Here is a 24,803-nt window from a genome sequence, read left to right as displayed (position 1 = left end):
GTTGTTGATAAATATCTATATATTGATATATTAAATTGTTAAAAATCTTTTGTCGCTCTTTGTCTCCTTGTTGTTCTTAAACATTACATTCGGTTAAATCAGAACAGTTGTGTCAGTTGTTTGTGGTATTGATGAAATGAAAAAGTTATTTGTTATCTTTTGTACCCCTGCATAAATTTGCTGCATACCAGCTCACAATTCTTGTCAGTATGCGGAGATTGCGGTTATGTCTGGCTCCCCAGAGGAGACGGTGGCTCTGTGCCTGGTAATGGAAAGAGGAACATTTTGCTAATGTCTGCGGTGAGTATTAGCCTCCAGGGAGACCTAAATAAAATGGGGAAACTGCTTGAACTCCCAGCGGGCAGATTTGATGAATGTGATTTTTACAAAGTTGCCATGGTGCTCACCCGAAAATCTAAATTCTGTAACCATTTACTCACCCTAATGTGGTTCCAAACCTGTATGACTTTATTTTCTCTGCAGAACACAAAAGAAGATATTTTGAAGGATGCCATTCAAAAGAAATACATGTTTGGAATGACACGAGATTAAGAAATGTATTTATTTTTTGTTGGTCAACTATCCGTTCAAAAGCAGAACACCTCGCTATAGAATGCAATAGTACAGGTTCTGGAAATAAATATTGAATCTGTAAATTATAGACCTTTTAAAGATGTTGTTAATTGATTCTTTTGATGAAGCACATTGTTTGAAATATTTTTTAAACAATCACTTTTAACAGCAGAATTGCTAGTGAAAAGCTACATTACCAATAATTATGGAAAGAAATTTCCACTAATCAGAGAATCGTGGCGAGCGAATCACACCAAACCACTTTTGAGACTCTCACTCCCATTAAGCACTGCAAATGACGTGTGTGTGTGTGTGTACCTACTTAACCCTATTTTGGGGACAAATTTGTACCCAAAAGTGAGCAAACCCTGACAAAATCGCCAAAAACCTCCATTTGGGGACGTCCTAATTTGTAAAACTGGTATAAAAATAAAGTAAAGTGAAATTGTAGAAATGCAGAAAGTTTTGTTTGAGGGGTAGGGGTGGGTTTAGGTTAAAAAGTGTATAACGATCTGTATATAAAAACAATAGAAGTCCATGTAATGTCCCCATTTAGATAGCTAAGTAAACGTGTGTGTGTGTGTGTGTTTATATATGATTGTCATTTGCAATGCTTCATGGGATTGTAGTTTTTTCCCTCAATAAAGTTACTAAAGTCTTGAACCTTTGTCTTCTTGTCCAATTTTCAAATACTTTTTGATTCAAATCAAAGTTTATGATCTTGTGATTCACCTCATAGCATGGTTTTAAAAAGAATGGGAAATATAATTCCGGAACCAAGGCTGCTGAAAAAGTGGACGGGCACTAATGCGCACTATTGTAGCTCTTTGTGCAAGACGGATGGTATTGAGGAAGGCTGTTTTTTAAAGCAGTTTAAACTGTTTTTAATGGTAGCTCACAATGGTTTGCGCAATCAGCTCTCCCCTCCTCCCCAAGCGGATTTGGCCTGTGGAAGGGAACCAACAGTTGTGTGGGCACCCTAGTTCGTCTCTACTTAGACAAACCTATTTATCATTCTCTTTGTTGGTTTGGTTACTTTGCCTATTGTGGCAGTCTCTGAAAACAGTCCTCAAAGAGAACTTAATCTTATCCTCATCTATGATAGATGCATTTTTTCCCAATCCCTAATCACTGCTGTCCCTCAAGAAAAGAAAAGTACAGTTATGTCCTCTTCTTCTTTTTCCAGCTTTATTTTAGTAGGGCGAATGACATTTAGGGCTCTCTCCTACTGTGCGAACATCCAATTATTATGCAGTCGGTCTGACTGTGGCAAAGGGAGCTGGGTGTGTCTGTGTCATCTGTCTAGGTGAAAGGGGGACAGAGCATTCGCTAAAAGCTATTAAGACTTAATTACTGCTAAAAATGTCTTTGTTGTACCAGGGAGTGTGGTGTTCACAAATAAACAAGGATCTGCAAAAAGGGCATGGAAAGCATGAAAGTAATTCTGATTAGGATGGGGAAATGGAAAGTAGCATTTGGGATTAAAACCCAATATGCTGCTGTTCCTGTTTCCCTCCTTCCTGCTTTTTTGTTAAAGGGATAGTGCACCCAAAAATGTACTTACCCCCAATGTCATTCCAAACCTGTAAGAAATGCTATTACGCAGTTACTAGGATTTTGGAGCTTTTATGGAGATGGTTCAAATCTGACTGAATTTGATCCAAAACACAAAATTTGAATCTTCCAAATGTATGGGTAGAGTGGTCTTCTTTTGAGTTCACACTTTTGTGACGTAATGCCACTATGTCGGGTAGAAGTTGCCTCAGTGCATGCTCGGCAGAAGTGTGCATGGAGGGCATATAGCGGCCACAAAGGAGCACCCTTCTGAAAGCTAAAATGAATGGGACACCCTACGGTCTTGTAGACTTGCGCACGTGGCGGCCATTGTGAGACCACAAGTGCACATGAAGTGTGCCATTTGGGACAGGGCCTTAGACTACAAAATTGCATAAGCGAATTGGGACACACCAAGTTTATTTATGAACATCATCCATCCTAGTTTTGCTTGGTGCAATCATGACAGAAATAGCGGTCAAATTTGTGAATAAATTGTTCTTTTGAATCATTGCCTTTCTAATCTTTTCATTGTATATTTGGAAATTCACTATATATTGCAAACATCGTCTCGAAATGCTCCATTGTCACTTCTTCCATGTTTATGTTCATTTGCGTTTCACATCTGTGCTGTGTGCTGGCTCGCCTGTTTTATTCTGTTCCACTGAATGGAGCCAGCAGCTGAGGGATCTCCAACAACAAGTGTTCCCCAGAGAGCGGCGACCAGATACGTCTCTAGAACAAAGCTGCAATGCTTTTGTGAAGCCAAACGGTAAACTCTGCGTTTAGTATTCCAGGATCATTTCAGCAGCTGTCGGGTCACTCGCTCGTTTCATGAGCACTTATGGTCTGTCTCTGTTCCGCTCTAAATATACAGACTGGTCCTAAGCTGCACAACTTGATATGTGGCATTGGTTTTATCCTGTGGCTCACTCAGAAAAAAATAAAAAGCAGATAAATTCGCTAGCTAATTCTAGACTCTAGAGAAACAAGTATGCAATCTGCTCTTTAAAAAAAAAGAGACGCGTTTAGTTAGCCTGGTGCATTTAATTATTCACTGAAGTTCACAAGTGTTAATTGTCGTTATTCAGCCTTCGAATAGTTTGGGAACATCATGAGGCGAGTAAATGACTTTTTTTTTCATATCACCGTCTTTGGGTGGTAATGCTAAGATTGCATTGTATGTGGTCCTCATTAATTACCATTTAGACCCTTTGGGCATTTAAGCCCATGTTACCCTGTTCTGTGAAAATAATGTGCTTGGGACAAAACAAGCAATGAATGTTTATATTTTTGTTTCCAACTAAATTAAGAGCAACACTGACACCTGCTGTTCAGGCATATGAATAGTCAACAAACAAAAGCTCTTTAGCCACATGACCAATTCTACATTTAAAAGGTCAATTTGCTTGGTGTGAACCTAGTCGGACCTTATGAAAGACAGGATGACAGATAAAAACAAAACACTAGAAAATATAAGATTCTCTCAAATAAGAACAGCTTTATTCAGCATACAATCCACTCATTAAAATGTGATAGTGAGGTGACAAAACTGATTGACTTCAGTAATCACGAAAGACTATGGATTTTGGTCAATAGTCTGAGTTTAATGAGTAGTTCATTAATTGAAACGGACAACTATTTGACACACCCTATGTTTCTGTACTGATTTTCCTGAGCTATGCAGACATGAATGACAGCCAATTTAAGGAAACTGTATATTCCACTTTCCCCTACTATTCCTGACAGGAATAAGAGGTCCTAAAATGTAACAAAAATGTTATCTTAAGCATGGGCTGACATTATCAGTGAGAAAATGAATAAATAGCACCATTCGTTTCTGCTTTGCCTTTTAAATTCAACACTACTCGCTCCGGCTTATACAAATATACTCTGTATACTGGCCTCATGTGTCACCAATATCTGATTAACAAAAATAAATAGCTATCAAATACAAAAATAAGACCGTTTTTTCATATAAACAGGAAATATCTTCATAAAAATGCTGTTAAACGACATATCAACCATTCACTTTGGTCAAATAGGAAATTCCGAAATGAAAAAGATGGAATGTTGCAGTGTTAGAAAATTAATTTTTACAACCGCCTGAATTATTCAAAATGTTCCAAACACAGTGTTTTTTTTTTTTTTATAATAATTTTAGATTTCAAATATTTACAGTATTATACTTCATATAAAATCAAGAGGGCTTTTCCACAGTGTGCATTTACAGCTAGAGCAATGTTATGCACACCAAATGACAGAAGCTTCACAATAAAATAGTCAGCTGTTTCTTTCAAATAACAAAGAAAACACAATAACATTGCTCATCTTAACCTATATTAATAAATAGTGCTACAGGGTTGACTGTCTGATATGACAGTCTATCATGAGTGTTTGAGATATGAACTGAGCTCAGTGACAGTAATGTGAGAGAACAGAAATGTGCTTCATTTGCATCCCTGAAATTCACACACAGCTACCTTCATGCTAAAAACAGGGCCTGTATCAACCCCTCATCTGAGGTCAGGAGTTCTGTCTTTTTTCTAAGTTTCTGCTGGTGAGTCAGATGGTTTCGGTTTTGTTTTGGGGGACAGACCCTTCACTACTGGGGTCTGCGTCAGTCCTAAGCCTTTTGAGAGGTCGCTCACAGTGTTCATCTTCCTCCTGTTTGACTGTGATCTCCATGACTTGTGTGCTCGGGCTGCTGGCGTCAGGGTTAGAGCAGGGTGGTGACTTTGCTGTGGAAATATCTGAACACGTGGCAGAGCCGTTTATCTGAGATTTCTCATCTGTCACACAGAGAAGGGGCTCGGAGGAATGGCTCCCTGCACCTGTGAAATCAACAAGATTACATTTAATATTAAATCAAATATTTTGTTTTGGATTAACTCCACAACGTGTCACTTAATGAAGAAAAAAAACTTTTAATATTATATGAACACTATCTATAGTGCTAAGTATTCATACCCCTTCATTTTTTTTCATGTTTTGTTATGTTGCTGCCTTGTGTTTAACTGCTTTAAATTACTTTTTTTCCCACACCAGTCTACACTCCATACACCATACTGACAAAGCAAAAACAGAATTGTCACAACTTTGTAAATTTATTAAATATAAAAAAAACTGAAATAAGTATTGAACTAAATATTTAGCTGAAGCACCTTAACAGCCACAAGTCTTTTTTGTTTGATTCAACAAGCTTTTCTCATCATCATTTGGCAATTATCTGCCATTCTTCACCTCACCTGTTCACCTCTCAAGCTCTGTCAGGTTGGATGGGGGCAGATGCACATTTTCAGGTTTCTCCAGAAATATTTGATTGGGTTCAAGCTCATGCTCTGGCTGGGCCACTCAAGGACATTCAGAGTTGTCTATAAGCCACTCTTGTTGTGTGCTTAGGGTCACTTGTCCTGTTGGAAGGTGAACCTTCTGCCCAGTCTGAGGTTCTGAATGCTCTAGATTAGGTTTTCATTAAGGCGATCTCTATATTTTGGTGCATTGAGCTTTACTTCTACTCTGACGAGTCCCAGCCGCTGAAAAACAGGCCACAGCATGAGGCTGCTACCAGCACACTTTACTTTTGGGATGGTACTCTGCAGGTGATGAGCAGAGCTGCTTTCCTCTAAATATGATGCTTAGAATTGAGGTTCATCAGACCAGATAATCTTGTTTTTTTCAGAGTTTGAGGGTCCATTAGGTGCTTTTTTGCAAATTCCAAGTGTGTTTTCATGTGTCTTAACTGAAAAGATTGAGTCTTGCCACACCGCCATGAATCCCAGATCGGTGGAGTGTTGCATTGATGTTTGTCCTTGTGTAGATTTCTCCCATCTCCACATATGATCATGGAGCTCAACTAGAGTGACCACCAGGTTCTTTGTCACCAGTCTAACAAAAGCCCTTCTCCATCAGTTGCTCAGTTTGGCCATGGTGGCCAGCTCAAGGAAGAGTCCTGGTTGTTTCAAACTTCTTCCATTAAGGGTAACAGAGACTACATGCTTCTGTGAACCTTCAATGCAGCAGATTTTTTTGACGCAAACCTGTTTCTGAGCTCTACAGGCAGTTCTTTTGACCTCGGGGCTTGGTTTTTGCTCTGATATGCATTATCAGCTGTTAGACCTTTAATTTAGACGTATGTGCCTTTTCAAATCATATCCATTCAATTGAATTTGCCACAGACTAACCTCACTTAAAGTGTAGTAACATCTTCAAGCAATATGAATGCTCCTGAGCTAAATTTCAACTGTCCCAGATAAGGGTATGAGTACTTATGCAATGTAATCATTTAAGTTTTTTATTTGTAATAAATTTGCAAAAATTTTAAAAAACAGTTTTTTTGCTTTACCATTTTGGTGTATGGAGTGTAGATTGATGTGGAAAAAAAGGAGTGTAGATTGATGTGGAAAAAAAGGAAATTTAAACCAATTTAACATAAGGCAGCAACATAACAGGATGGGGGGGGTGGGGTGAATACTTTTGCAAGGCACTGTATATATATATATATAATGTATGTAGTTAGTTAAAAAAAATTAAAATTAAAAAGTGTGTTTTTGAGAGTCTGAATGGCCTGACCGTTCTGTGCATTTGAGTCACTCTCTGGCTCTGATGGGTGTTTGCTGTTGTTGGAAGAGGTGGGAGGTGAAGATGAAGATCCACTGGACTCAGAGCTCTTCCTCTCATCCAAAATACACTCCATATAATCCCTGTAATGCCAAACAAACACCAGGCAGGATATGACCTAACACAGCATCTGATTCTATATACACAGAGTTTAATTAGAGGACTTGGACTTGTGACCTTTAATGTGCCACACAGTGTTGATGACTGACTTACAAAACTCCAGGACGAAGACAGTATTTTCTTTTTCCAAGCTTGGTTTGCTGTGCAAAGAAATCATAACGCTCAGATTTCTTCCACATGTAATAAAAGGCCACACATTCTCCTACAGATCTAGTTCTCACCTGGAAAAGTTTAATTAAGTAACAATTACCTAAGTGAACAATAAAAAAAACAGCAAAGTTCACCAACCGATTACTCTAAATTATTCAATAATCAAACAGTAAAAATTGCATAACAGCAGTCATATTCCATCCTATTAGGTTTTGGAATGGGGACTGTGACTAAAAACTAACCTTATTTGCTTGTATTGAGCTAAAATCTTTTCTGTAAGCATTGAGTCCTTGCTCAAAACCTCGACACTCCTCTTCATTCCAACCTGACATTTCCTCTGAGGGAGAGAGAGATTTTAGTTAATGTGACACATTCAGAAAGTGTTGACTGACCTGCTGAGAGCTCCTTTATCACAGGCTTGGATGCTTCTTTTGCTTGGAGCATTTTATGCTTCCCAAAATAACATTCTGAAGCTGTTAATAGATTCAAATATTTTTAATCTGATTAATTATATGTTGGTTAATTAGTCAAATTAATCATACCAATATTTGATGCACGTAAAGATAATTCAGGAACATTCATGTGGCACAAGAGTATTGCATTGAATATACAATACGTTATAAAAATTGACTGTAGAAGTCAATATATTGTTTGTTCTATTTCCATTTCAACATTTCATTTTGCAATCCAAGATACATTTCACTTACATAAAAGTCAGGGGATTCGCACAGAATAATTTCTGCAGGTTTTATACAGGTAAATGTAGATCAAGTAAAGAAAATTTGGTAACACTTTATTTTAAGGACCAGTCCTCACTATAAACTAGTTTATTAGCATGCATATTACCAGCATATTGGCTGTTTATTAGTACATATAAAGCTTAATACTTATTCTGCATGTCCATATTTTAGATCCCTTAATCCTACCCCATACCTAAATTTAACAACTACCTTACTAACTGTTAGTAAGCAGCATATTAGGACCTTATTAAGGCAAAAGTCATAGCTTATAGTGAGATTTGGTCCCCAAACTAAAAGTGTGACCAAAAATGTAAGGAATAAATTGAAGGGAACACAATACATCAATATGTTCTTGAGCAGTGTTTCCCAACCGGGGTGCTGTGGCACCCGAGAGCAGGGGTGCAGTGTAAAAAAAATCATTTTTTAAAAATATTTTTAAGTTGCTAAAATGTTCAAAAAAGTATCTATTATATAATATCCATTTCTGATGTCGCCAATAATTAGAGAGATGCACAGAAAATTAGTTCACCGCTCAGGTTTCACTTTCACGTGGTGTGACGCTCTGCGTATTATCCCGCTCTATGCGTGTGCGCTCCGCTCAGTCGCTCCACTCGTATACCATTCATGCGAATCAGAACAGCAAAGTCCACTCAAAAATTGAGCCGACAGGAAACATCGATGTAGTACAGTATTGTTTCTGTCTGCAATAGCTCTACTGTGTTGTAACATGATGTGTGGTATATGGGCAACTCTGGTAACGCTGCCCTCTCATTCATTGATCTGCTAACCACTATGTTATGCTCACGTGTTCTGATAATAATAGCTTTCTAGGACTAAACATTATTTGGATAATTGGTAAAAAAAAAAAAAGAAAAAGTTAAATATCTTAACCCTACTGTTAGACCTACCTGAAAAACTAAAAAGCAATTTATTTAATTTGAAGGCCTGTCGTTATTTTTTAATTGTGCTATCATTATTAATTTCTTTATTTGTTCTTATTTTATTACTGACTGCTTACTTGTCATTTTTTATTCAATTAAAAGTTTGAATCAAGCTATCTCGTGCTACTGCAACAAAATTACCCAGCTGTAAAATTAAAAAAACAACGAGTGAGCAAAAATTTGTGAGATAGCTAGTTATAATGGTAATTAAATAATGTTTACATATGTATAAAAGCCTACATTAAAATGTCATATAAATTGGTATCTTCATTAGAAATTAGCCTATTGATTGCCACCATTGATGGACACATTTTTTAAATATTAAAAATCTGTATGATATTATATTCTGCAGTTCTTCCCTGTTGTACCGAATATCTATACTTTTCAAATTATCATATCGAAGTTAGAAATTCAAATATTGTGACAAAATTAGTTTTGTAGGGTGCCACAAGTTTGTTAAAATTTCCAAAGGGTGCCGCGACTAAAAAAAGGTTGGGAAACACTGTTCTAGAGAACACACAATGAGTTGTATCAGCAACACTTTGATGTTTGAAAATACAACTTTCAACCAATCTCCATCACTTTTTAATTCATTTTACAAAAAAGCTTAAGGCTTGAACACCTCTTCTCCCAATCATTAGAATAACTTTTACTGTACCTTCTGATTACAATGCAAAAACACAATGTTCTTCTTCAGTATTTTTGTCTTGTTTTCTAGAGCAAATGTGTAAAGATTCTTAGGTACATTTAGACTTTAAATGTGCATCTCAAGTAAATATATCTTGATTTAAGGATGTCTAGATATTTGTATGGGAAAACAAAAATACTGAGGTAGATATTCATTTTCTGCAATGCATGCGATGGCATTGGCATTTAATGCCAAGACTTTATGATTTAAGACTTTATGGTATTAAATAAGACATTTTTAAGGCCGCAATTTGTGGATGGCTGAATTAAGAAACCCTGTAACATTAACTAACATCATCTTTTACACATACACACACACTAACCTTTGGCAGGCTTTACATTAAATTTCAGTCGTCTTAAAGCTTCTTCTGCATTAAAGTTGCATTTAAACAATTCATAAAGAGCCTGAAATTTAAGCAAAGAAATTGCAATTAAAACATGTCAAAAGGGAATCATCGATATGATTTAAATATGCCATTTGATGGTGACCTGCCTGTTCATTGTCTTTGATGTGAGATCCTTCAGGAATTGCATGGACACCAGTCTCTTCTCTGCTGCATTTAGAAGCCTCGGCTAAAAACTCTACAACCTTTTCTTCTGGAATTAACTCCGGATTCCACAAAAGCTGATCATCATTCTCGTACACTACATTTATAAGAGACAAGCAGATGAAGAACAAAAATGTGTATGTATAACATATGTATTAAATATATACATATCACATCTAAATAAGCATATCATTCAGTTCTGTCACCTTTTTCATTGTCCTTATATTTGCAAAGGCCAACAGGAGTCTTTGCTTGATACATTGAACCAACCATTATCTCCTATGAATGACAGAAGAAAAAAATCCATGTTTGAAATCTTAAAAAAAAAAAAACCTTTGAGAGAAAATAATATTAAATCTACCTTCTTCCAATCTTCAGATGGAATATAATCATCATCTTCAAATTCTTCCTCATCCCCTATAAAACAAAGTCACATGGAGCCCTATCTAGTTAGACTGTGAATTTATATCACCATCTGCTGGTCCTACCAGGCAGCTACTACTAGACTGTACAATAAATGAAAAACATCTGTGGAAGTGTACATTTGTTTCATTTGATGATGCTGATTTGGTAGATATAAAGAAACGTTTCTTATTATGAATGTTGAAAACAGTTGTGCTGCATAATAGTTTTGCGGAAAATGTGATACATTTTTTCAGAATTTGTTGATACATAGAAAGTTAAAGAGACTTCAAAGTGTTTTTACTGTCACTTTTACTGAAAAATAAACCTTTGAATGGTAGTGTGCATGTGTGTATAAACATAGACACACAGTGTTACAATTTTACATGGCAAAACATAATGGTACTTATGTACTAACTCTAAAAAAATAGATGTAAATAACATGCCAGTCCATACTTCAGCACTACATTTTTTTTTTTTTTTAAATGAACTTTGATGTGTATGGAAGCCTGTTTCAGCCATGGTCTGCATGGGATAAAAAATGTTTTAAGGTAATTGATGAAAAGGTAATTTTTTATCTCAGTTTTTTTTCTGAGTTTATATTTCACAATTCATACTTTTTGACAATTCAATTGACATACAATTCTCAGAATTGCAAGATACAAACTTTTGTTGTTTGTTTATATCTCACAATCCTGACTTTTTCCTCAAAATTCTAAGTTTACATTTCACAATTCTAACGTTTTTTTCCTCTGAATTGTGAGTTAACATCTAAAAAATTTTTCTTTTTTTGTTTTCACCACAAAATACATTAAAGAGAGGAAGCATGGAAGAAAGAAGCTTTCATTTATGTGTACCATGCAGTGTAGTGTTTTTATGATCATACCTTCAAAGTAAATGGATGGCCGAGGGTAGAGGAGTTGAGCTGTGCTGTGAGAAACACTGCAGGACGGAGGCTCCTCACCAGACGACTGCACGTCCCCATTCTCTTGATCAGAAAGCTCCTGCCTCTCGTCCTCCTGACAGCCACAACAATGACTGGTTGATTTTACTATGCTTATGCATACAAAAACATACAGATTTGTTGTTTTTCATGTAGATCTTTACTTTGAGTTTACTATGGCTGCAGCAATTATTCTCTGAAGAATCCTCCTCTTGAACATCTCCATCCTCCTCCTCTGGAGACCCACCAGTGCTGTAGCCATACAATTTCAGAAGCTCCTCAATGGGCATCTCACCCTCCTACCAAACCAGAGAGTAGTAAAGTCATGAATCAAGACCTGTGAAGGTTATTTAATGAGCCTCATCATAAACTTATGTATTAAAATGTTATAAAAAATAAAATAAAAAGATGGTCCATACTCGAGTGAGGTCATTAATTTCGGTACTGAAGTTGGTCTGTCCCTCCAGCTTTTCCTCTTCTTCCAATGTCCGCTCATCATCAAAGTCATGTACGAGCATGTCTGCTGAAGGATCAAAGTCTCTGTCCTCATGCTGGACCACTCCATGTGCTCCTATTTAACAGACATTTTTTTGTTTATTAATATAATTATCTACTCTATACACCGAGAGAGAGAGAGATACACACTAATAATATCTACACACACACTATATTAAATGTACACAAATTATAATACTACACATTAATACAAATGCTTTGATGCACCCTAACGTTACATTAAAGGGGTCATATGATGCTGCTAAAAGAACATTATTTTGTGTATTTGGTGTAATGAAATTTGTTTATGCGGTTTAAAGTAAAAAAAACATTATTTTCCACATACTGTACATTATTGTTTCTCCTCTATGCCCCGCCTTTTTGAAACGCATCGATTTTTACAAAGCTCATCGGTCTGAAAAAGTGAGGTGTGCTCTGATTGGCCAGCTATCCAGTGCGTTATGATTGGCCGAATACCTCAAGCGTGTGACGGAAATGTTAAGCCCCTCACATACTGTTGATGCCCTGGCCGGCTGGAGCGATGAGACAAAAACATTAAAACCCATTACAAACGAGGCATTTGTTGCCTCCAGTGGGGACATAATTACTGATTATAATGACTTATACGGTCTTTTTACGCATTGCGTTGCATTGCATCGTGCCGCGTAAACATAAAACCATGTCTGCATTTGTGATCAGAGAAATGACAAACAACAAGTGCTACTCCACACTGCCCAAAACTCGCGTTTGAATCATGATAAAAGAAAACGTACTTACGTGAGTCAGAACTGCCGACATTTTAGTCTAACGTTACTCTTCCACGATCAGTAAGCAGTCCTCCATAAAATGTGCCAGCGATCCACAGCACTAAGTTGATGTATTTCCTCAGCAACCAGCACGGATCAGCTCCAGGCATGACGAAGCAGATATCGTCCTCTTTTGGAAGACCAAACAAAGTAGTTTCGCTTTCACAACGAAGCACACAGCGTCTTCAGGACATGGCGGCAGCGGCAACAATACTACAGCGAGAATAAAAGTGGCTGACTCTCAACTTTTATAAAGAATATCTCTATGGATTTGAGACTTTAGTCTTTGCAAATTTACAGATCTTTATGCACCAAGAGCTTGTAACACTCCAAAGAGAAAGAAAAAAATGAAATCGCATCATATGACCCCTTTAATTTTGTTATTGCTAGTAAAATAAAAGTAACTGAAATCTTTACCTTCAGAGCCTGGACCCCTTAAGGAGGGCTGGAAAGAAAATAAGACATTTTAATCCCAAGAATTTAATGATATGAACAAAAACCATAAGAGATAGGATATCGCCATAAGATGATATAGGACCTGAATCTGACTAGGAATGATCATCTAACATTACAGTCAGAGGCAAAGCTGTTAAAGAACGTATAACCTCATGTTAATGAATGAGACTAGAAATAACAGGGTGCATTGGGTTATAATTTATTAGGCACTGTTGGTGTTTCTTAATAAAAGCACCGAGGAATATACTGGATGTGAGTTTGGCGCTCAGGCAACAAGTTAGCTGCTAGCTGCTAACACATTCAAATTGGGCGCCCTGACCTGTTTGCTAATTATTCCGGGCTGAACGTTAAGAAACACGTCATCGTTGAAATATTTAAAATTAGAAATGAAGTTAAATTTAATTAAAGGGTTGCACTGACCGCTCAAGTGCGTTATTTGCTGCAATTTGTAATGTTTCTCTTACCTCCGCCATAGTTGTTGTAGGTTCTGTGAAGCCAGCAATAATATATGTGTTGAAAAGGAGTTGAGCTACACTACTGTGGTGAATACTACAAAATAAAAGTCTTGTCACGACCCAAACACTGCGCAAAGGTGACAAAGCACAGCAGGCCAATTACTGTCGGTTTAATATTTGGAAAACGTAACTGTTAAGAGCATTTCAAAATTCGCCTTAATTCTCTCTCATTACAATATACAATGCATTTTATGATTGTTATTCAAACATATTAGCAAAATAGAGTAATTGCAAATGTAATAGCTTTTTTGCTTTTGAGAATCTACCTATTACATTAGAGCTTAAGACTCAGTTTCAGCAGTCAAAAAATGTTCCATCATTAATAAGGTATTTCCCATAAAGAAATTAATAGTATGTTTGAAAAAAATTAAATAATGGTTTAAAATCATGTACACTCACTTAAGAAACACTGGCTTCTGTTTTATTTTACATGGAGCAGTCAGATCATGGGTGCCTGCTTCTAGACATCCCATAAACAGTCAAATAGAATGATCTGTTTTGTAGACCTAAAACCTGGATGAGATGGCTTTATGTAACAAATAACACAAACAACCCTAAAGAAAGTAGTACACAATTTATTGCCACAGAAGCGACAGGCAACATGAAAAATTAAAAAGGATTTTACTTTGGTTAACATCAGAAAATGACATAAAATACATATTCTTTGAGCTGAGGTATTTAAAATGTTATACACATCCCGTTTCTCACTGATAAGACCACTGAGAATTTGCAGATATGAAATTGATAAAGAAATATTTCTTTAAAATTAATAAAAACATGAATAAAATTAAAAAAAAGAACAAGTCGAACACAAAATACTTCTGCAACAACATGTCATCAGTGCTGAAAAATAAAGCACAAAAATGCACATCTATAAAATTAGAATCTCTAAGCAATGGACAAAGTGTTCCAAAAAGTGGCATACATAAATGAAAACAGACATTCATTCAGTAACCGCAGAATGCATCAGCTTTTCCAGATGTACAACAAGTATAGCACAAAAAATAACTGAAATGTGTGATATTTTCAGACTAGCATTTTGGATTTGTCAAAAATTTATCAGACATAAATGTAGGACACATTCTCATTTTCTTATTTGCCCAAAGGCAGCGACGTTAAACAAGACAGCTCAACATACTGATATGTTTGTGCATATTGTATTACGTTCTTGCAAAAACTAATATCCATTTTAAATCACTAACAAATGAGAACACATGCAAACTGTTCAAGTGCAATTACACCATTTGCGTTTATAATGATTCCATCCGTAAAAAACAATTACTGCATCCCATTCCCAAATACAAAACAAATACAAAAGCAGTTATAAGAATTTGTCTAGTTGAACACTGTGTAACACTGAGAACGCTTAACAAAATATTGTTCTTTAAAACTAATCAAAAGACTCAAATCAAACATCTACTCAAGTTGCACACATGTACCTTGTTTTACACACTTTCCATTTATCATTCAGGTTTTGAAGGAACATTCCTGTGTAACAGGGTACCAGAACTGTCACAAAACTATTTAAACAAATGTATGTAAACTCCCTTTTTATAGCTAGAATAAACCTTTCCCAACAATAAAAATCCAATTCACAATCCTAGCAATAAAAAAAACAACTTGCATGAAAATAAATATCCTTACGGCCTAAAATCCATCTTTAAAAGTACTCTTCAATAGACAATACAACAGGTAATGACAGTCCCTCATTCCCAATTTGTGGCAAGTGTGCAACATTGCAGGACACAAACCATCGGTTTGTAACACAGACACCACTTCTTAACAGAAGTGAAAAGCAACAGAAAAATCTTTACTCTGGAATAACACATTCCAGTATATTTGAAACTTCATCAAATCTTTCATTTGAGACGATGTCCTGCCAGCACCTGCTGTACCTTTTTCAGTCAATATCTTCTTCATATAATAATAAAAAAAAAAAAACATACTAGGAGTGACTTCTTACTCTTGCATTAAATACAAAAACTCATAGATACAGCCTTCTGCATCATAAAAGTCAAACAAACTGGTCATACAGACACTTTCCCTTTGACCTCTAGTTTGTTGGTATTCTCGCTCGGTTTGGTGGTCTGCTCCTCTGTGAAGGTAATGTAGGAATACACCAGACTGCCAGCAATACTGAGAAGACAAGCACAGGCAATTCATTAGCGTCACACTAAATCCATGCATCCCATCTGTTCCCTTCTGGGAAAAGCTCCCTTCTTACCTGATGTTCAGACCAATGAAGTTAGTCCATGAGAAAATGTAATCTCCTCCAAACACCATTCCAATATACGTCACTAATATATTCTGCAGAGACACAAAAGTTGTTCATATAATAAACAGCAGGACAAACTGTATCTTGGCATGTTTAAGAAAGAAACATTCTTACTTTTAGGCAGCCGACGATGGTAGTAGTTAGCGCAGAGTTATACTGAGTGCAAAGTACGGTGGAGTACATTAAAATGAACCTGCAAATGTACCAACAGAAGATGCATTGTTTAGGAAATCTCTAATGCCTGAAGTCATAAATCTACACTGTGTGTAAAAAAAAAAAAAAAACTGTGCTAGTCAGAACTGAAGTAAAAAAAAAAATTTGGTAGCAACATTTTCTTTTTAATGATTAAGCTTAAAGGGGTCATATGATGCTGCTAAAAAAAACATTATGTTGCGTATTTGGTGTAATGAAATGGGTTTATGCGGTTTAAGGTAAAAAAAAAATACATAATTTTCCACATACTGTACATGATTGTTTCTCCTCTATGCCCCGCCTTTCTGAAACCCATCGATTTTTACAAAGCTCATTGGTCTGAAAAGCATTGTGATTGGCCGAATACCTCAAGCGTGTGACAGATAATAATTACGGATTATAATAACTTATACTGTCTGGCTGGACTCCACTTCATCCACGGTGAAAACAGATCCGGCGATCCACAGCACTAAGTTGATGTTTTTCCTCAGCGACCAGCACGGATCAGTTCTAGGCATGACGAAGCGGATATCGTTCTCTTTTGGAAGACCAAACAAAGTAGTTTCGCTTTCACAACGAAACACAGTGTCTCCACGACATGGCGGCGGCAACAATACTACAGCAAGAATAAAAGTTTCGTCTTCTTTCTTTGCGTGAACATTTGGGCGGCGTTATGCAAATCTTCCCACATCGTGACAGAGACATGTGGGGGTGTGTTAGAACGAGCCGTTTTAGGAGGGCGTGGTTGACGCTTAACTTTTATAAAGAATATCTCTATGGATTTGAGACTTTAGTCTTTGCAACTTTACAGATCTTCTTTATGCACCAAGAGCTTGTAACACTCCAAAGAGAAAGGAAAAATTGAAATCGTATCAAATGACCCCTTTAAACTTACATAAAAAAAATAAATGTATTATTAACCGATATAATTTTACAACCTCAAATCAGAAGGACGTTTTGTAAAATACAATGAAATCAAGAATCTGTGATTTGTTAATTCTCTATCTTTTATTTAATTGACAAAAGAATCACAACGACGACCACACTGTTGAGCAGCTGAAGACTTGTATCAAGCGAGATTGGGCAAAGATTTTGCTAAACTTTAATAATTACTATCCTCAATTCTCAAACGATTAAACATTGTAATTAAAAGGAAAGTTGATGAGAGAGTGTTAAACATGCCTTTGTCCCAACTTTTTTGGAGTGTGTTGCAGCCATCAAAATTAAAATTAGTTTATATTTACAAACTAAAAATGTTTTGGTCAGTGAAAACATTGGAAATCTTTTCTTTGCACTTTTGTCAATTAAATAAAGGTTAAAAATAATTAAATAATCACAGATTCTTGACTTTACTGAATTTTACAAAACGTCCCAACTTTTTCTGACTTGGGGTTGTAATATACCAACCTACTGAAGTATTAAAATGTATTTAGCATTTTCTTTATAATACAGTGACAACCACCAAAAACACAGGTAGCATTAAGAAAGCCACGTGTAAAACCAAAGTTCATCACACACAGTTTTTTTTCCTTCCAAGCTGAGGTAAATACTATTATATAGAAGGTGTGTGGTGTCATACAGCATCATGGTAACACACACTAAAACAATGCAATAAACAATTTAACAACATAATATATAACCTAAAACGCTAATGTACATAACTGGTAAGAAAAAACTAAAAAGAAACATACTTCAACGAAAAACTATCAGATGTGATGCGTCACACAGGGAATTCTGTGAGATTTCCCTTTTGTTTTATTAATTTTTCACCATATATAGTAAGGGAATTTACCAGATATCACTCTTTTACCATAGCCTTTTTATAGTCTTTTACTATTGAAATTATGTAAATCTTTTTCTTTGTGTAAAGGTGGGGTCACATTGGCAAAATTTTCAGCAAAATTTGCATTGTCATTGACTTTCTGTTAGTCAATGTGGTGAATTCACACAAACAGCTTAAACATGAGCAAAATCTGCATGGGAAACTTTTCTGGATTTCGTCAATCAGTGGTAAATGTGACTGCAACTTCTTCAGTCTTCATATCATTATACAAGAGGAAACGATTCACAAAAAACATTAACATTAGCTTGTTGTGCATTTACTAGGGCAGTTAGTCAATCAATTGAAATTATCTCATCAGGAACTCAAAGTACTTCTGCAATAAAATAATAAAATAATTTTACGCAGCACTTAACAAATGTGATCATACATCTGTACAGACCAAAAGGGTACTTACTGGCTGGTGTTTGCATTTCTATGATTTAATGTTTTGGTGATATATCAGTTGAGCTTTTATGACAATTAAATTACAAAGAGTAAAAATTACTTTTACTGACGATTTTAATCACACAACAAACTAAAACACACGAATGCCACTTAACGTATTTAAAATCACACAATTAACACATTAACTTTGACAGCCCTAGTATTTACCAAATGTAAAGTTCCTATTTTAACTTACCCCATTATACAAGAGAGAACGAATTGAACTATAAAAAGCACATCTGACCAGCCTTCATAATCAAAAGCCTAGGGGGAAAAAAAACAAAAAGACATTTATTGATGCATGGAAGGACACACTAAAAGGAAATAATTGCCTAGAGATCTTTCAATAACATAAACAGAGTAATAACATTAGTTAGCAACTCAATTTTAGCATTATGGAGCTGTTTGTAAGTGAATTTGTAGGTCAAGGTGTTGCATGGTAAAATGTCACACACAACACAGAGAGGAGTTTCCACTTTTTTTTTTTCATAGGCTATCATAGTTGAAACTGTAGAGAATGTATTCACGTGGCGAGTAAAAAACGACAGATCCACTCAACCAGTCTAAAAAGAGGTGAAGAACTCACCTGAAAGGAATATACCTAACAAATAACTCCATAAGCTACTACATTCACTCTGCTAGTTACGCTGACTGGTATAATGGCGGCTTTGTGCAAGAAACACACAGCCTCCTGTCTTCTCTCCTTCCTGAAGCAGCGCCTGCCAAATAAACTGGGGCCTCCCTGTGAACACACTGAGCTAAATAAAATGAGGCATTCATGGAGCAGGGCCCTGTCATCCTAACCTCCCAAACAACTGAGCCTTGTGCTCACACCGCTTGCTCAAAAAGACCAGGATGTAGCACGCTTACAGAAAATCCAGTTATTTGCATTCAGGCAGGAATAGACGTGCTGAAATTTATGTCATTCAGCTTGCTATGATTTCAAGAGAATTTATGACAAGTGTGCAGTTGTTCCAATTGGCTAATTGCGTGTGTTCTCTGGCAATGTGAGCTCACTGCAGCTGAGCAGATGGTGTGTTCGTGGTTGCCAGATCATCTGTGGGTATGAGGTCTTGTTGAGAGATGGACTCTTAGAAATGTCTAGAGTCCTGGGGGTTATTTAAGGTCTGGTATGTGAACACAATATATTAAATATAAGTGAGCATTACCAAACTATCTGCTGTATGTGTACTTCTATTTTATTTTAACACATTTTTATTAACGAGCCAATATCCATTGCTAGAGAAAACTATATGTAAAATTCAAAAATGTTTAAAAATAAGTACAATAAAACAATAAATAAACTTACCTTATCCATATCCCCTGTGACATGTGCTAATAGCAGTGTTGGAAAAATCATAAACAAAGCATTGTAATAGAGCAGGCCATACTTTCCCAGCTCCTGTAGGACAAAAAAAAAGAAAGAAAAAAAAGGCCAATTTAAGGTACAGTAATGCCAAGTCATAATTCCCTCTTCTCTCGCACCCTCTACACTAGCTGCTCTTTTTCTCACAGAGAAACAGATGGTGTCCAAAGTGAACCAAAGGTCTTTCTTCAGGAAGTGAGCATACGTTTTAACAGGTTGCAAAATGTTGACTTCCGTATTCAAGTTGTCAGTGCTTTAGATAAATCTGTATTTCCACATAATCCACGTTCGTCAATGAAAACTGTAACAGTTATAAAACTACTCTCTAGAGGCCTCAAATAGAACACACATGACTTATTTTAACAGGTTGCAAAATGTTGACTTCCGTATTCAAGTTGTCAGTGCTTTAGATAAATCTGTATTTCCACATAATCCACGTTCGTCAATGAAAACTGTAACAGTTATAAAAACTACTCTCTAGAGACCTCAAATAGAACACACATGACTTCTTTTTTAAGTCCAAGCCAGTGGGGTAATGCAATAAACACTGCTCATGGATGCCAGCACTCTCAGTTTCATCAAACACAAGTACAGGCATATCTTCTAAATATATTGAAACTGAACCTGTGCTTGAAATGTTAGAACATGCATATGTGAACAAGTTTTGCTCAGACTGGGTACAGTAAAAATGAAAATGTGAAAGCCCCAAAACCAAAGGTTTCTGTTGTGTTCTGATAGAACTGCGAGTAGGATAGCAAAATAAATACTTATAACTCAGAAAAGCACAGACAAAATGCTACCTAAATCCATTGTCAAATGGTGAACGACAAATTAAACGATGCAAAGGGAAATCACATTTGTGTGAATTATTTCATGACATTTTCATTAAACAAACAACATAACTAGCAATTCACAAAACCTGGTGATCCATGAGGAGTTGCTTCATTTTGTGCACGCATAGGAAAGCAGTATATCTCAATTAATGACTACAGAGATCAGCTGCTGCTTAAGGGAGCACTCAATGTATTAGAGTAATCTCTATCATGAATGTGTTGCTTTCCTTACCTTAGAGTCAAGTTTCTGTTTCACAAAAGCTCCATTGGCAGCAGTTAAGACATCGTTCATTAAAATGAACATGTACCCTTGCAGGTCAAAAGCCAAGTCAGCACTGCACAAGAAATATAAGGGCACTCATCAAACACATGTGATTAAATGTTTGCAGACATGGCTGGAATCTTTTCCTCATTCGCAATAAGATAGTGATGTATAATGAACTTCTATGTTGCAACACAGTCTTACAAACAATAACTTTCCTCTCTAAAGCAGTGAATAATTGGCATGTTCTTCAAACAAAAAGCATCCAAGATAAGGCTGAATTCTATCAAACAATGAGTCACTGGCAACTTTTACCTTGCAGCTACAAAGGCCCCTAGAATCATAGTAAATACTGTCAGCTGAACTGGCCGGGAGAATTTCTTCCTGTAATGAGGGACATAATCAGTGATAAATATATATAAGCTATCAGAAACATTACCATAGTAACTGAAGAACTTTCACTTACTTTAACAAGAACACCTCCGCCAGCATTGTAAAGAGAATAGAAAACCTTCTCAACACTGTAAACATTGGCAGGCTGAAGGAAGGAAAAACGAATTAATTAGATACCAATGCATAAAATACAAAACAATAAGGCCGACGTGTGTAAAGCTGTTAAGTACTGTATCATACTTAAGTCTTTTTGTCCCAAACAGTCCTGTTATTTGATTTCCTACATACAGAAGTGGTAGCGGAAATGTCTGCAATTATAAGATAGATACATATTGAGAAGGCATACAAGAAAGTTGTGAGCAACACTTACAAAGCAGCATTTTTTTTGCAGCCCCACAAGGGTATCTTTTCCCATGTCAACAAAAAAAGACTTGCACCACTGTTCTAGAATAAACGTGTTCTTGGGGAAAGCACACGTGACAACACGCACAAGTTTAAAGAGCCAGCATTCCTCACCTTTCTAGGTATGCTACCATCAAACTCAGGGAAGGTGATCAACCGGAGGGCCTTTCCCACCCGTAACACAACAACTGTTGCCAGCATCTGCAGAGGAAAGTCATAATATGTACAATGCGCTCTGTAACGTAATGTGTAAAGCCCAAAATATGGAGAGTGAGAAAAACTTTTCTCTGACGAAAGAAAACCCACCTGTCCAATGCCAACACATATCGAAGAGGGGAACCTGTTTGGAAAAGATTTCTTTTTAGCAAAGACTGAAAGCACAAAGGTTTGTTTACATGTTTCTTTTCATTATCATTACCGTTGATTGCTATTATAAAATGCACCATCATATGCAATGTAGTGTTTATTGTGAGATTTCTAATATTATTATTCTACATCCCTGACTCACTTTAGTCCATACAAAACACTTTTATTTTATTTTTACAATTACACTATTTATTTACACAGTTTCAGGTTTCTTACACTTAAAAGAAAAACAAAAAACAAAAGCAAAATCTGGATAATCATCATTTTAAAATACTTTAAACCAGGTAGTAGCTCACTACGCGTACAAAAATGGGATGTGGTGGTGGTACAAAAGTAAAGAGATGGTGCAAGACGGTAATAACATTATATACCGTTACATATAAACCGTTACTGAATGAGTACCAGTTCCATGCACCATTGCACCATTGTGTTAACATGGCACTCCAAAGTACTTAAAGAATACTATAGTATCACAATGGTACATGTGCACTTTTTTTGTTTAAATAGTTTCACACTGGATGTTCAAATCAGCTCACTGAGACCAACGGCCTTCCGTACCACACTGATAACGTTACTGCTGCAACAATTAAGTTGCCAACTATCCCAAGTATTCTGCATCTAGAGACAGTCAAGCACTCACAAAATACAGAGTATGTAACTCCAGTAAAAAGTCTTCTTACCTGTAATTTGTCAGGACGCTCTTGTTCACTACAACTATAAGGAAGGAGCTGATTCCATAAAAGCCCGCAGCTAAAAGTTTGAAGAGTACCGTCAACGTTTGGTCCGCCATCCCAGCCGCTTCATTCCTTGGCTCACATTGCTTCTTTCTGAACGCAGCGCCTTTCTTCCTCCCCACGTTGACGCCTCTGAACTTCCGCCATGTTTACAGAGCTACGTTATGTGACGACAACATTTCTAATTTACATACGTAAGCGCGGTGCTCTCTGTCGCCACCCTGCGGCAGCCGACTGCAAGAGATTCGCCACCCTGCGGCAGCCGACTGCAAGAGATTTACTCACAGAGCGACGTAACTTTCATACGGGATATTTTTTTGACCTCAAATTCTTAGACTTTTTTTAATTCAACAGTTTAACATTGTCCATTAGCATATCAAAACAGATTTGATTTTTGCATAAAGTAGCACGAAATGTTTTCAGATAACTGTTGCATATATTCAACTAAAATCACACTAATTTCAAACTAACATTAACTTTTAGGTACATTGTATTTTAAATAACATATCAAATCCAGTGAAACATGGACCAATGAAATGCACAAGAATCTTCCTGATTGTTTTTTTTATTATTATTATTTTATTTAATTTGATCATTTTATTTTTTTTCTGTTGTGAAGAACATGCAGTGCTCCCCTGTGGTGTCCCAGCATGCATATGTGCTTTTTTTTCGGGGTCCTGGAGGGCAAGGGTGCTCTCTGGATGGAAGAGATTGCCGCCATTGGTGCATGTCTCAGAAAACTCAAGAGTTTGATTGTTTTAATTGTGCATTCACCAGCGCGCTCGAAAAGTGTGGTGAGCTTTGAGCGAGGCGAGCCATTCCTGTCGCGAGGCTGATGGCAAAATGTGCGATCTATTTGAATTTTATTGAGAAATTGCCACTTTAAAAAGCTATGGAAAAAGTCGAACATTGTCTAAAAAAGGCACATAAACTAAAAAAGCTTAAAGAAAACATCATCTTGCACCAGCACTAACATATATTCAAATCTTTTTAAACTACTCATGACCACCTTTAATATAATTTATCACGTTTTATTGTAGGCTTATTTATTGTGGTAGAATTTGTAATAGATAAGGGAATCGATTTTTCCCTATAGATTTGGGTTATATTAAAACGAACTGTGGTATGTTGTTTCTAAATGTGCAGGACAGGCTGTTGTTTTTCATAACAAATGCTACAAAAAAGTCATTATTGGCCTGGTAATGAATAGGCTAGCCTTATTATAACAAATGCTACAGTTAAGAACTATGGTATACATTTTCATAAGAGCAAGTCAGAATCGACAGCCATAAATCATGGTCAATATGGGGTGCTGTGTGTACATTAATGAGGAAAAAAAATTAATTTAAATGATTTTAGCAAATGGCTGCAATATAACAAAGAGTGAAAAATTGAAGGGGGTCTGAATACTTTCCGTACCCACTGTATAAGGTCCCACAGTAGTATCAGCAGTTTTTGCATTGCTCAATAGCTAATTTCCCTCCTCCATCCCCAACTCCTCCTCTGTCAGTCAGGATTCAGCCTTCTGATTCTCCTTGAATCAGACTAATTCTAAAATGTGTACATAGCATTATTGAACTTAACGATATCTGCAATACATTTATGTTGGTTCTGTTCTGTTTACCCTGGGGGGGGGTTATCGCTGCTCTCCCTGCTCTTATCCATGCTAGGCTGCATGGATGCGCAGGGAGTTCTTGCCCAGAACAGAACCATACCGCCAATCCAAACTGTATGCTAACTGTCAATCATCTTTGACGATTGTGGTCCTGACAGAAAATTGGTTCTAATGATGAGTGATGGAAAAACCTGGCCTTCACATATTCCAAGAGATAGCATAAGCGCCTGATGAACTGTTAAGGAGTATGAAATAAACAATATCTATATAAGAAAATGTTAAGTTAGATTGACTTCCCATAGCATGTTGAACATGTACAACTATAGCATTAGGCCTATACATTAGGCCTATATATCCTATGTAAACAAATGTAATTGTTAACTAGGCTATTACTTTATTGCGGTTATGTTATCAACCAACTTTGCATGTGTGGATAGCACAAAAGACCATTTTACAAAAATAAACATAAGCAAACAAACAAATAAATAAACCTTTTGAGGGAGTCTTGACATATTAGTGCAGCCAATCAAATTTGATGACCAGAACTAA

At 36.4% G+C, this 24,803-nt stretch overlaps 2 protein-coding genes across 2 annotated transcripts; both read right to left on the bottom strand.

Moving 5' to 3' along the window:
* Positions 1 to 4,281: 4,281 nt before the first annotated feature.
* On the bottom strand, positions 4,282 to 13,571 carry mier1a (mesoderm induction early response 1a, transcriptional regulator). Its single transcript, XM_016284697.1, has 13 exons — positions 13,500 to 13,571; positions 12,997 to 13,024; positions 11,698 to 11,849; positions 11,443 to 11,577; positions 11,222 to 11,354; positions 10,295 to 10,350; positions 10,140 to 10,212; positions 9,879 to 10,030; positions 9,709 to 9,790; positions 7,260 to 7,354; positions 6,961 to 7,088; positions 6,700 to 6,830; positions 4,282 to 4,961 (listed from the first exon to the last, which is right to left on the bottom strand). Exons 1-13 carry the CDS (start codon positions 13,506 to 13,508, stop codon positions 4,693 to 4,695), a joined length of 1,443 nt encoding a protein of 480 aa, XP_016140183.1. The 5' UTR covers positions 13,509 to 13,571; the 3' UTR covers positions 4,282 to 4,692.
* Positions 13,572 to 14,174: 603 nt separating this feature from the next.
* slc35d1a (solute carrier family 35 member D1a) lies at positions 14,175 to 22,796 on the bottom strand. Its single transcript, XM_016284700.1, has 12 exons — positions 22,586 to 22,796; positions 21,846 to 21,879; positions 21,654 to 21,740; positions 21,378 to 21,445; positions 21,211 to 21,282; positions 21,060 to 21,128; positions 20,715 to 20,817; positions 19,593 to 19,685; positions 18,480 to 18,547; positions 15,940 to 16,018; positions 15,775 to 15,857; positions 14,175 to 15,686 (listed from the first exon to the last, which is right to left on the bottom strand). Exons 1-12 carry the CDS (start codon positions 22,693 to 22,695, stop codon positions 15,578 to 15,580), a joined length of 975 nt encoding a protein of 324 aa, XP_016140186.1. The 5' UTR covers positions 22,696 to 22,796; the 3' UTR covers positions 14,175 to 15,577.
* Between the last annotated feature and the right edge of the window lie 2,007 nt (positions 22,797 to 24,803).

The sequence above is a fragment of the Sinocyclocheilus grahami genome, unplaced genomic scaffold, assembly GCF_001515645.1.
Source record: "Sinocyclocheilus grahami isolate Dianchi unplaced genomic scaffold, SAMN03320097.WGS_v1.1 scaffold187.1, whole genome shotgun sequence".
Lineage (NCBI taxonomy): Eukaryota > Metazoa > Chordata > Actinopteri > Cypriniformes > Cyprinidae > Sinocyclocheilus > Sinocyclocheilus grahami.
The sequence above is the reverse complement of the archived record's forward strand: the minus strand, read 5'-3'. Positions and strand labels throughout refer to the sequence as shown.

Coding starts and splice junctions, on each gene's coding strand:
- mier1a (XM_016284697.1), bottom strand. Junction 11,850..12,996: donor AAGGGGTCCAGGCTCTGAAG/GTAAAGATTTCA, acceptor TCTGTTAAATAG/GAGCACATGGAGTGGTCCAG. Junction 9,791..9,878: donor ACATCAAAGACAATGAACAG/GCAGGTCACCAT, acceptor CTTAAATTTCAG/GCTCTTTATGAATTGTTTAA.
- slc35d1a (XM_016284700.1), bottom strand. CDS start 22,695: ATGGCGGACCAAACGTTGACGGTACTCTTCAAACTTTTAGCTGCGGGC. Junction 21,129..21,210: donor GCGGAGGTGTTCTTGTTAAA/GTAAGTGAAAGT, acceptor CCCTCATTACAG/GAAGAAATTCTCCCGGCCAG. Junction 15,687..15,774: donor TTCATTGGTCTGAACATCAG/GTAAGAAGGGAG, acceptor TTGTCTTCTCAG/TATTGCTGGCAGTCTGGTGT.